The sequence below is a fragment of the Rhinatrema bivittatum genome, unplaced genomic scaffold, assembly GCF_901001135.1.
Source record: "Rhinatrema bivittatum unplaced genomic scaffold, aRhiBiv1.1, whole genome shotgun sequence".
NCBI classification, from domain to species: domain Eukaryota; kingdom Metazoa; phylum Chordata; class Amphibia; order Gymnophiona; family Rhinatrematidae; genus Rhinatrema; species Rhinatrema bivittatum.
In genome coordinates this window covers 104,718-118,466 of record NW_021820804.1, presented here as the reverse complement: position 1 = coordinate 118,466, position 13,749 = coordinate 104,718, and the positions used below count along the sequence as shown (strand labels likewise).

The window sequence follows — 13,749 nt, the reverse complement described above, 5'->3', positions numbered from 1 at the left end:
AAGAAAGCTTGGATCCCAGATTTGAAAAGTGAAAACTGTAGCCAGTGTTGTATGTTCACAATGTCTTTTTAAGATTATTCTTCCAGTCATGGGCTTTTCATGTGTGTTGGGTCAGGTCATTGATGAATGGAAACAAATAGCTGTTTTCATTATAGATAAAGCGTACCAGCTGAATATAAACGTGCTAGAGAAAATCCAAGAAGACTGGCAGAATGAGCACATCAAGGCCTGTGTGGTAAGGAGTTTATATCTTATTACAAAAGGGACAGTTTATAATCTGGGGAAAGAGAGACAATGACGGCTGAATGCCCCTTACCTCCCCAATGACGCCCTCTGGCCACAGGTTCCTCCAGCATAGCTCCTGCAACCATGCTGCATCCACTGGCTCAGACTAGAAGGCAGATCGTAATCCCCGAGCCTTTATAGGCCCTGCATCTGGAACTTCCTGTGGTGCTGGCTGATGACATCATCACTGCCTTGATATATAAGGAAGCTCAGTGCTCCTAGTCAGTGTCTCAACAAGTCCTTATCACTCCTGACTGTCTCCTCGGTTTCCTGCCTGCTCCTATCTCTGTACCAGTCCTTGTTTACCCGCCTTGCTCTGCTCCTGACTCCTCGCCTGTCCTGGTTCCTGCTAGCCCTGCGCTTCCTTTGCCTTTGGCCTGACATCTTGTTGCTGACCTAACCCTGGCCCTTTGACGATGCTTCACTTGCTGCTTGCCCTGACCTCAGTTTAGCTTCTCATTTCTCCCTGAACTCTGCCAGCCCTGACCTTAATCTGTTTTCCATCTCTGCCCTGACACTGGCTGTTCTGACTGTAGCCTGCGACACCTCAGCGGCTGCCTGTTGGGGCCTAGTCCATGTCTGCACGAACAGAGCTGCACCAATCTGACAGTGGTCCTAGGATTTACCTTCCTGAAATGTGACAATGGCTCATAATTTTTGCGATATGGAGACGATGGCTCAGAATCTGGGAAGAGGGAGGCAACAGTATCTGGACAACAGTACGACAATGACTTATTATAATCTGGTGACAGGGAGATGATGGCTTGAAATCTGGGGACAAGGAGGTGACAGCAGCTCACAGTCAGAAGATAGGGAAATAATAATGGGTTATAATCTGGAAATGGGTTACCTTTCCAGTATTTGCTCAGCCTTCAAACCAGTGTAAACGTCCGCCTATAGAAGGGGACCACATATTAACTCTACCTCTCAGCTGTATGATTTAGACTGGGCACGTGCAACATGCCTACACAATTAAAGGGTCTCCCAGGGATGGGGAGGAGAGGCTGGAGCAGAAAATAAAAGTAACATAAAATAAAATAAACGTGCAATATTATTGTTGTAAATAATGTAAGCAAAATCAGTACAATACACATGTACATAACACATTTAGATTCTTATTCTCTATAGCAGTGATGGCGAACTCCAGTCTTCGAGTGCCACAAACAGGTCAAGTTTTCAGGATATCTACAATGAATATGCATGAGAAAGATCTGCATCCAGTGCATGCTCGAACAGTGCCTGCAAATCTTTCTTGTGCATATAAATCAACTAGGAAAAATTCACCTGATTTCTGTCACGCAGTGTGAGCTTATAAACAACTCTGAACCTGCACAGGAGACATTTTGCTTGTTGTTGTGGGCAAACTGACGTCAAAGAAGCCCAGAGCTGTGCCGCCAAAGATTGGGCAGCAGATATGCAAAGAGCAAAACCCCCCAAAGCTCTCCTTGAGTAGCTCAGTACAGTTCTAAACCCTGACAAACCTTTACTGTATGAGGAAGGCGCTTATTATCTAGGGAAAAAATATGCAAACCTCCTGCATATCGGCTCAATAAAATAACAGGTTACAATAGGGAGCTGTGTAGAGTACGGATGCAATTCGAGAGAGGGTAAGAAAGTATGCTTCCACAATATTTCCCTCAAAGCTTTCATGATCATCATCATCATTGTTTATTTATATCGCACCTTTCCTGGCAGAGAGATCAGTGCATGTTACAAAGTTATGCTCACAGTGGTTGCAGCATGTTAGAGTTAGTTAAATTTATCTAGGAGATCAACATGGTATAGTTTTAGAGGGATTGCTTTCATGTGTAGGTGTTTTAGATTTGAACATTGAACTTCCATCACTGATTAATATTTGTATTTATCTGGCCATAAATAGTCACCCATTCTTGGCTGTTTGTGCTGTGGAGTTTTGCCAAAACACAATACAAGCAAAAACTCATAGCGTCACGCTGAAAAGGGATGTGAGCCCTTGGGCCACTGCTAGGTTAGCACAAACAAGGACCAGGCCCTAGCAGGCAGCAGCTGACACACCACGAGGCAAGGTTTTCTGCCTGGCTGGCTCCCTCCCCCTTGCACTGAGTCTGCAGGTTCTGGTGGCTGGCAGGACTTCTCTGGTGGGGTTGCAAGGATCATTGAGTCAGTCAGGACCGAGGCAGGCTGAGATCAGGGCCAGTGGAGATTAGACAGTGTTGAGAACAGGCAAGGGTCAAGGCTGGCAGAGAACTAGCAAGATCGGTGTCCAGGCAGAGGTCAAGGTAGGCAGAGAACAAGCAAGTTCAGAAGACAGTTCGGGTCAGCAACAGAACAGTCGGAGTAAAGGCTGACTGGAAGGCAGGGCAAGGCAAAACAGGGCAAGAGAACAAGGCAAGGCTGGACAAGTCAGGACCCCACGGCAAGGCAAAACTGTGACAACAGCAATGCAGCACTGGCAACTAGTGCAGTAGGACTTGTTGCTGAGGTGCTGGCTGGTTGCAAAGGATTTCCTTATACATCTAGACCGTATGTGGTGTCGTCAGCCTGTGCTCCAGGAAGTTCCACCTGCAGGGCCTATCAGAGGAGCTCCAGGTTGCAGGAAGTACCAAACATGGTCGTTGGATGCAGCACGGAGTAGGACACTCTGCCGGAAGTGCTTGGAGGCAAGGGGTATTACACATAGGGCCCTCTCAGTCTCCCATGTCCACCTTGGCTATATGCTGTTGTAACAATCAATCTTTGGAACATTTGAGCCACATTATAAGAACATCTTTACAAGAAGGGGTCTTCCCATCCGAGCTTAGGCAGGCATAGATTTGTCCAGCTTTTAAAAGGCCCTCCCTATCAGTGGATGAGACATTAAATTTCAGGCGAGTTTCAGATCTCCCCTTTTAGGAGAAAATTATTGAAAAATAAATCATTAAATATAAATCATTAAATAGCACAAAAATAAATCATTAAATAGCACAAATCATTAAATAGCACAAACTCTTATTCAATAACTGGACCAAATACAGTTCAACAAACCATAAATTGACACTCATCAATACCTGCTGAGCTTTTATCATACCATTGTCGTATTTATGCATCTGCTTATTTATGTACCGTTTCATAGTGATGTATCGCCACAGTTACTCACATATTCTTATTTACTCACTATGCTACTCTATTACATTAATAGGCCAAAATGTAAATATTGCTCTGTACAATTTCTCCCCTTTTCCAGTTCCAAGTTGATTTCCCTGATTTATTGTAACTTTCTCACATCCTTTATCTGATTCACTGTATTTAAAGTTCAAGGTTCTTATTGAGAACATTGTTTTACGTTATGTTATGCTTTACACACTCTGTTAATTGTAAACCGGGTTGATGTGATGCCTATCATGAAACTCGGTATAACAAAAACAATAAATAAATAAATAAATAAAATAATAAAAACTATTTATAGATCCACCATCCTCACCATGAAAAAATATTTCCTGACATTGTTCCTGAGTCTACCCACTTGGAGCTCCATATTATGACCCCTGGTTCTACAAACTAGGGATGTGCATTCATTTGCAATGAAATAGGAAATAAAGACGATATTGTTGCTTTTCAGGGGGCTAACAAAACGATAGGAAAACCCACGAAATTTCGTGTGGTTTTCTTATCATTTTTTTGGGTGGGGAGAAAGGGCACATTAAAAAACAAACAAACCCCAAACCCACCCCAACCCTTCAAATTTAATTAATTGCACCCCCTCCCTCCAAGACCTGCCGAAAGTCCCTGGTGGTCCATTGCTCCTACCATGTGACAGAGGCCAGCCAATGGCACCGATAGCCCCTGTCACATGGTAAGGGCAAAGAGCCATGGTGCCATTTTCATTACTGGCAGCCAATGGCCCGAGAGTGGGAGATTGCTCCAGGGACCCCCGCTGGACCACCAGGGACTTTCGGCAAGTTTTGGGGGGTTGGGAGGGTGGGTTTAATTAATTAAATTTGAAGGGTTGGGGTGGGTTTCGGGGCAGCTGAAAAAAATCGGCCCGAACCACGGGAAAACGAAATTTCCTGCAGTGGGCCGATAACAAAGGCCGAACCGAAAGGTTCAGCCGAATCACATCTCTACTACAAACTCCTTTCCATTGAAAAAGCTTTGCTTCTTTTGCATTAATACCTTACAGGTATTTACATGTCTATATCCTATTCCCCCCACCCCAGTTTTGATTCTCTTCTAAGTTATAGATATTAAGGTCCTTTACTCTCATCTTATAGAACTTTTGGTACAAACTGCTACACCATTTTCTCTGGACTGTCTCTAGTCTCTCTATTTGCTTTCTGAGATACAGCGTTCCAGAACTAAATATAGTATTCTTGCTGAGGTCTCTCCAATGACTTATAAGAGACATCACCTCTTTTTCAAACTCCTTATGCTTCTCCCTATGCACTTGAGCATCCTCTTAGCTCTGGTCATTGTCTTATCACACAGTTTCACTACCTTGAAATTATCTGACATTATCACCCTCATATCTCTCTCCTGGTCAGTGCACATTAGCTCTTTGCCAACTACTGCACACTGCTCCCGTTGATTTCTACACCTCAAGTGCGTATGACTTTACACTTTTTGGAATTAAATCTGAACTGGCATATACTTGACCACCCATCAAGATTTCTTAGATCCCTTTCCTTCTCATTTTCTCTATTCCCTCAAAGGTATCCACTCTGTTGTATATCTTTGTGTTACCTACAAAGAGGCAAACTTTTCCCTTTTTCTCCTCCGCCATATCGTTCACAAAGATATTGAACAGAACCAGTCCCAGGACCAATCCTTGCGACACTCCACGAATTTAACTCACCTTGAGCTACCAATGGAAAGGCGAGAGCTACATACACAGAGTACAGGGCGCTATAGTCCAAGAAGTATAAAATGTATGGCTGCCCTTTCTAGGAGACCAAACTGATCTGTGGCCACTCTTTCAAAAGAGGGTTCCTATAATGGGAAGAGGAAGATATAGATTAGGGGCTGCATGAGTTGAACATGCTTCCATCCATTATTTCTCTTTTCAAGTATGGCATTTCAGCACGTCATAGAAGAATTTTCATTAAGCTGCAGAAACATAGATGATATCAGAAGAAAATTTGGTCCAGCCACTCTGCCCATTTGTAACTACCTACTGTGCTGTCACAGCTCTTACGTAATCTGTGGTGTTCTCCCTCCCTCCGCCACTAAGGTGCCTTTGTGTCTATTCTAGAAATTGCATAAAAAAGGGACCTGCCAAACTCTGCACCTGCTTTTTTTGTATGGATGCTTTTTTCCAGGTAGATTTACCTGCATACTTTACAAATTTACAGCTATGTGCACACTTGCAAACCCTTCCCCACCCTGTCTCCAGGAAAGCCTCCTTCGTGGCAGGTGGACTTTCATACATAGCACTGATATGTGCAAACTATTGTCCACAGGTAGGGTGGGCCATTTCAAAGGGATTTGAAAATTTCCCTCTTAGTGTGTGCTAAATGGTTTTAGAGAGCGTTAAAAAAACATTTAATGTGCATTCAAAAGGGGAAGGCGAAATGAAAATAACAAACAAAAATGAAATGGAAAAAAAAATCCACCAACAAAATGAAAAAAACCAAACAAACCAAAAAACAACTCTGCACACCCCTATTGAGCTTACGTGTTCCCATACTTTATTTATTTAAAAGATTTATTACTTGCCACACTCTACAAAGAACAAAGCGAGGAATAATAATAATACATTTATAAAATTTCAAAACACAAAATAAATAGGGCACTATCATCAACTACATACGGGCCGATACAGAAAACGTCGCGGGAGAGCTGGCGAGCGCCCGCTCTCCCAATGCGTGCCCAGGCCACTCTCCTGGGCGCGCATGTATACCCCTTTCTGTATAAGGGGTAAAAATAGCGTGATAGTAAGAATCATAACACGAAAAGGAGCTGTTGATGTCATTCAACATTCGCCCTGCATCATGATGTATTATTCCTTTTGTGTACCGTTGAAAACCATAATAAAGATTTGATCATAAAAACCTAGAAAGAGAGAATAAGAGCCTGACTAATATTTAAAATCAATACAATATTCTTAAGAAGAAAATTGTTCTGTCAGGCCAAATCCCTCCTGGAAAAGTTGACTTGAGTGCTTTTTTTAAACAGCGATGTGCCTTGACATCAAGCAAAGGGATTCTGGGAGAGGGATCCAGACTATTGGGGCTGCAACAGAGAAGGCTTGATTACACGTTTCACTTTAATATGCGAGCTTTGGAGAGGGCACTTCCAGCAGTCCTTGATTAACAGATCTATGTGATAGTAACATGGTAATGTCTGCCGAAAAAGACCAAAATGGTCCATCTAGTCTGCCCAGCAAGCTTACCAAGGTAGTAACTGCCGCTCCGTACAGGTTACCCCCCTGTTTCTCTTAAGGGTAGTAACTGCCGCTCCATGCAGGTTACCCCCATGTTTCTCCTAAGGGTAGTAACTGCTGCTCCGTGCTGGTTTAGCTTTTTTTATTTATTCCCATTCTCTAGCCTTTTAGGGATCCACAGTGTTTATCCCATGCCCCTTTGAAATCCTTCACAGTTTTAGTCTTCAGCATTTCCTCCGGAAGGGCAGCTTCTAAATACGCAAAATAGTTAATCCATACTGGAGTTCCTGTATTCTTGTGTTAATGTATTCTGCCTTGAGGCGACTGTTTTAATGTATTTCCGCCCTGGAGGCGACTGTTCAGTTCCTTGTAAACCGGTGCAATATGTATTCTTTACAGGAACATCGGTATATAAAAATTAAAAATAAATAAAGAAATAAATATATCAATTGATGGATTGACATTGATATTTTAAATTTGACCCGGTATGGGACAGGCAATCAATGCAAGGCCAAGAGTACCAGTGATACGTTGCCGGACCAGGGTGCCGGTTAAGATGCGCTTGGCACAGTTTCACCCTGTTTGCAGAGCTCCCAATTTGCTGGCTGCAAATTGAAGGAAAAGAGAATTACAGTAATCCATTGTAGGTAAGATTAAGGCATGAAGAATGGTATGAAAATCGGAGAAATCAAGCAGTGATCATAACCTCTGTAGCATTCACAAATGACAAATGATGAGGGTAAGAGGTGGCAACTCTGGTGTAGTCACCCTCTACGGCGGCCCAAAGGAAGGCCATCTGCCAACGGATGTACCATGCCTCCAACGAAGACGGGGGCGCCCATACACATCAGATTCAAACCCAAGCGATTCTGGTGAGGGTGGTAATCATTGCCTGCACGGGTAGCCAGAGAACGATACCCTATACAGGCGAAGGAAGAGGATCGACTTCACAGATGGCCTCCAAGAAGCAGGGCTCGTCTGGCAGGAGATAGGAGCCTTCAAACTCTGAATAGCCACAGCTTGTGCAGGGATTCCACAGTAAATGGATGTGGTGACACCTTACTCCTGATAATGGGAATCTAGCACGCAGTGGCAGGATACCTCGTCAGGTGGGGGACCTAGTACACCTTGGTCACCAAAAGCAATAGGGAATCCAGGCTTCCCCCATCTGCCTACACAGGCTTTGCCTAGTATAAGATGTTTCCCTCTTCCCAGAGATGAAGAGACTACCATATACAACGAAGACCACTCAGAGGCGAAGTTTGAATAGGATCATAATACACTCAGGACCTCGATGGTCCACAGAGACTGTGGGACGCTTACCTGGTTTGTCCACCCATTAGGAAGCTAATGCCCATGGACGTACATGAGACTTGCTTTCAGGAAGGGTGCTCCTTCCTCCACCCAATGCGCTCCTGCTAGCATCCAACATTGGGGAAGTTGAAGGGCATATCAACATACCTGAACCTACCGATCCAGAAGCATAGCGTAAGGGGGTTTTCCAGTAAGTACCCTGCCTGAAGGACTATCATGGTAATTGCGCCAAGCACACAAGGTGGCATGGAGAACATAGATCAAACCTTCTCTGCTACCCAGGAAGTGGGTAGAAGATTTTCTTCCTCATGCCAAGCAAGAAGGGTGACGGCATTGAAAGGGCATGTCAGCACCATCGCAGCCTATCGTCTCCTCAGGATGACTCCCTGGTGTCATACCTAGTGTTGAACTCCAGATTGCCGAAGGATCCCTCGGCTACGCCAGCACTCAAGGAGAGTGGTCCTGTGAAACTCTAGCTTGAGCCTGACTCAACCCAGGTTTCTGCTATATGCATCGTCGGACACCTATCACCAGGGACATCGTGCCGGGGAGAAGTCTGCCTGGGTCGCCCTCAGTTCAGGAAAGAGAGTCAGTGAGCGATGGGTGCTTATCCACTGCTTTATCATATCTTGAATCTTGCAGCGACAGAGCAGCACTATGAACAAGCCCTCTCCTTCCTGGGGTTATCTCGGCTCTCCATCTTACTCAGGCGATAACTGTGCCAACCATCTCCCAGAGCCGCTTAAGGCAGATGCAGAAGGTGACTTCACACGTTGGATCCCAAATATGCCCAACCTACTATGACCGCTGCATACACTCAAAGTCTAGCACTTCCAACTGGGGTGTCCTTCAAGATGAAGTGCCTGGGCTCTGGGTCCTAGTGCATCCTGTCTTGCTCCAGCAAACAAAGCATTCTGATGCTACGCTGAGGCTACCAAGACAGAGCACTTGTGGCATCCATCACACTTCGAGGGATGCGCTCACCATGGACATTTGCGAGCCGCCATGTGACCGTTGTTGCATGCCTTACACATTACATCGCTGCTGGTCAGCAGGTGGCCACAGAGGGTATAGAGTATTGACCCATCCTCTGTCAAGGACAAGTGAGAGACTGTCCCCGACTATGGGTCAGGTTGATCGCATCATTGGAAACTGGAAGAGGTGGTACACTATCCCCAGGGGGCGCTGACACTCCAACCTTCCAGCTTGGGACTCTCCAAAACCATGGCATCTTGCTTATCTGGAGAAAAGAGCAAGTTTGCTTACCGTAAACGGTGTTTTCCCGTGGATAGCAGGATGAATTAGCCATGTAAATCCCACCCACCTCCCTGGACAGTCTCCTTTTGGACTCCATCCAGAGCTTGAATAACAGATTTAAGGCAGGATGGGAGTCACATGGGAGATACTCCCACAGGGAGTACAAAACTTGGCAGGGGACAGAGACGAGCAAGATTGCTTACTGTAAACAGTGTTTTCCGTGGATAGCAGGATGAATTAGCCATGACTTTGGGAACGTCCTCCGGTCCTCTAGGTGGCGGAGCTTTCTCAAAGCACAGCTCGTCTCTGTCCCCTGCCAAGCTTTGTAATAATGTAAACAGTTAGCAAAACTAGTTTGGCTACTGCCCAAAAACCTGGCCACCTAGATTTTGCTGGCCTTGCTGGAGATACCCTCTAATCATCAACCCACTGGGAGTTGGACTGACATAATCCACTGTCGTACATTAGTTTGCAGATTTCATGGGTCCCTAATTCAAAAGTTTGTCATTCAAACTAATTGGTTTTACTGTACAGAATGGTGGGGGGAGGGAGCAAAATTAAACTATTGTTCTAAGGTGGGCATTCCTACAGGAATAAGAGTGTTTCACAGAATACCAAGAAAGAGATTAATGATCACCTTGTTAGTGGCTACTTAGTACTTTCTGCAATTCTCAAAGTACAGTAAGGTAGAAATAAGTATGCTTAACTGCTGATCAAAGGCATATTTGATATAGCAAATGGGAAATTCTCAGGGACTATTTTACCTTTGTAAAATCATTTCAAATACATTTCTTTTTGCAGTTCTTTGAAGCTCAAGAGTGTGATAGAATAAACTACTTTAGAAACACAGTATGGACTCATCTGAATCAACTTTCTCAACAATGTGTCTCTAGTGATTGGGTAAGAATTGTACCTGTGTATGTCTACTGATGGGGTGAAAGCCCCAACCACATGTATTGAAGCATAGTGTATGAGCTTCAGTCATGGTTGTGTACCCCAACCATGGATCTCTACTGATGGAATAAGAGTTTCTAGTGATGGGATTGAATCTCAACTATGCGTTTCTAATGAAGAGCTAGGAACCTCAATCTTAGGACAACAGATCTCTAGAACAGGATATGAGCAAACATTTTCTCTAGCATCACTGCAGAAATAACTCCAATATCCTGTAGTTCAGTTTATCCATTATAGTGGTAACATATTCAGTAGTGTAGGAGTGCTGCTGAATTTCTCCAGCTATCTTAAAGTTAGCTGGATAGGTCTGGTCACCCCTTATCTGGTCAGAAAGCCTAACTTGAGTACTAAAGGGGTCTAAAAAAAAAAGGGCCAATAGCAAAGGGGATAATGGGCAGCCTTGTCTGGTTCCATGGCCAATTGCAAAGTAGTCCCCATATCCACCATTTACCTTTACCCTGGCTTCTGGAGAATTACATAGTTTTTCAACTCAACGCAGAAAAGAAAGAATCAAACTGCATTTTCCATAGAGTTTTAAATAAAAAGGACCAGTGCACCATTTCGAATGCCTTTTCGGCTTCAATAGACAGTAACGCTGTCAGTATTTTCTCCTTACAGGTCCACTATAACAAATCAACAGTCTTTCACACATTATCTGCTGCCGAGCTGTGTGGAATAAAGCCCACTTGATCATAGTGCAGTAATATCTTATTAAAGAGCTCCGCCAGAACTTTGGCTAGGATTTTGAGGTCCAGATTAATTAAAGAAATCGGATGGTACGAGCCACAGATGATAGGATCTCTGCCAGGCTTCATAAGGACAGAGATGCCTGCCACATTAGTTAGCTGCGAGTGATCCTCTAACTCTCAAAGAAATGAACATGTTTCTCAAAAGTAGAGATGTGAATCGGAAACGGAATCGGTTCCGGTTTCGGATTTGTGGACCATCGGGAAATTATTTTTCTCGCGGTCCAATTGTTTGTTTTTTTTTATCGGCTGTGCCGAGCCAATTACCCCAAAACACAGCCAGACCCTTTAAAATTAGTTCTTTAGTATCCCCCCACCCTCCGGACCCCTCCAACCCCCCTCCCAAAAAATTTTTTAAGTACCTGGTGGTCCAGTGGGGGTCCCGGGAGCATTCTTCCGCTCTCGGGCCATCGGCTGCCAGTAAACAAAATGGCGCCAATGGCCCTTTGCCCTTAGCATGTGACAGGGTATATGTGCCATTGGCCGGCCCCTGTCACATGGTAGGAGCAATGGACGGCCGGCGCCATCTTTAAAAATGGTGGGTCTGTAAGGGGACCCATTAGGGGAGGAGAAAAAAGTGTAAATTCGGGAGCATGGATGTCTTTGTCTCCAAATATCTGATACAAATTTGTTCAGATTAGTTAAATCACAAGCAGATTGTGATAAATTGCAGGAAGACCTTGTGAGACTGGAAAATTGGGCATCCAAATGGCAGATGAAATTTAATGTGGAGAAGTGCAAGGTGATGCATATAGGGAAAAATAACCCATGCTATAGTTACACAATGTTAGGTTCCATATTAGGAACTACCACCCAAGAAAGAGATCTAAGCTTCATAGTGGATAACACATTGAAATCGTCAGTTCAGTGTGCTGCGGCAGTCAAAAAAGCAAACTGAATGTTGGGAATTATTAGAAAGGGAATGGTGAATAAAACGGAAAATGTCATAATGCCTCTGTATCGCTCCATGGTGAGACCGCACCTTGAATACTGTGTACAATTCTGGTCGCAGCATCTCAAAAAAGATATAATTGCGATGGAGAAGGTACAGAGAAGGGCTACCAAAATGATAAAGGGAAAGGAACAGCTCCCCTATGAGGAAAGACTAAAGAGGTTAGGACTTTTCAGCTTGGAGAAGAGACGACTGAGGGGGGATATGATAGAGGTGTTTAAAATCATGAGAGGTCTAGAACAGGTTAATGTGAATCGGTTATTTACGCTTTCGGATAATAGAAAGACTAGGGGGCACTCCTTGAAGTTAGAATGTGGCACATTTATTTATTTATTTATTTAAACATTTTTCTATACAGTCATTCAGTGGGTACCGTCACAACGGTTTACATTAAGGCACATAAAAATGATGCTTAAAGTATATTAATTTACACAGGTGCCATTAAGGATCGGTAACATAGTTTATAAACAATATTAATTGGTAAGTGTAATGAATCATGTCCCTTTCTCATTGTATCGGTTTAGGATACGAGATTAGCTTTATCATTGTACTTTTATCCTTTATTGATGAGCTACAAATGAAACTTTAATTAACAAATATCATTATAATAATCACATATTGATTTTGGTTATGTGTTTGTTGTTCAATTGTTTGTACCTGCATTCCCCTGGGTACTATTCTGCTTTCTCTTTTGATAAGCTTGTTTAAAGAGCCAGGCTTTTACATTTTTTCTAAAGCTGTTGTTGTTACTTTGTAATCTTAACTCCAAGGGCATGGTGTTCTTTTTCACTCAACGCACAATTAAACTCTGGAATTTGTTGCCAGAGGATGTGGTTAGTGCAGTTAGTGTAGCTGTGTTTAAAAAAGGATTGGATAAGTTCTTGGAGGAGAAGTTCATTACCTGCTATTAATTAAGTTGACTTAGAAATTAGCCACTGCTATTATTAGCAACAGTAACATGGGATAGACTTAGTTTTTGGGTACTTGCCAGGTTTTTATGGCCTGGATTGGCCACTGTTGGAAACAGGATGCTGGGCTTGATGGACACTTGGTCTGACCCAGTATGGCATGTTCTTATGTTCTTAATATCCATAATGCTCCATTGAGAAATCACAGAACAGAGCAGTTTCCTTGCCCCCCTGTAGCTGCTTGCAAGTCTGGTGTGAGTTATCTATCGCTGGACTTTTGTTAAGATTAAAAAAAACCCCTGTAACCCAACAGCTCATCCATATGAGAGAGTAATACAATATCCAGCATTTTGTAAAAGGAAACCTGATCTGAATTAGGGGAATATAAGTTTACTAAAGCCAAGGTATCACTACCCACTCTGATTTTTACTAAAAGATATCTACCACCCGGATCTGAAAATTGAAAAATTACTTCATTGGTAAGGGAATTAGAAATTAGGATAGCCACATCAAAGTATTTAGTACCCATAGTGCTAGCTGCAAAGAATTGATGGGGATAATCTTTATGAGAGAGGAGACATTCATGTTTTTTTCATAAATGGGTCTCTTCAAGGAAAGCAATAGCTGCATTATGCTATGTGAGTTCTGCAAATAAGCGTTGGCATTTCCAAAACACATTAAGACCTTTTACATTCAAGGATAAGATCCTGGCCGTCATTCTAACTTACTAATACCGAGAGGCAGAATTTCATATACTGTAACCTGGTTCCACAGGCAAGTGGACGAAGCAGCCCTTTCAAAGGAAAATAAAATGTAAGTACCCTCCCAACAAGTTCCCAAAACTCTGAGTTTGATCTACCTCAGTAGATCCACCAACTCCTGGGGGACATAAATGACCAACCAACATTGAAGTAGAGCCTAGCCCCCCCCCCCCCCCCCCCCCGATCATCCAACCATAATATTGTGCAAGAAACAGCCAGCACTAAATTCCAACTT

The 13,749-nt window shown here is 43.4% G+C and overlaps 1 protein-coding gene across 1 annotated transcript in view; it reads left to right on the top strand.

Moving 5' to 3' along the window:
• Positions 1-13,749, top strand: part of LOC115082151 (proline-serine-threonine phosphatase-interacting protein 2-like) — a gene marked incomplete at its 5' end in the record, with an annotated part of 89,666 nt that overhangs the window by 45,737 nt on the left and 30,180 nt on the right. The window contains 2 exons of the mRNA XM_029586411.1: positions 156-235; positions 9,995-10,093. Of these exons, the coding sequence (XP_029442271.1) occupies positions 156-235; positions 9,995-10,093 (179 nt within the window). The remainder of the gene's footprint in view (positions 1-155; positions 236-9,994; positions 10,094-13,749) is intronic.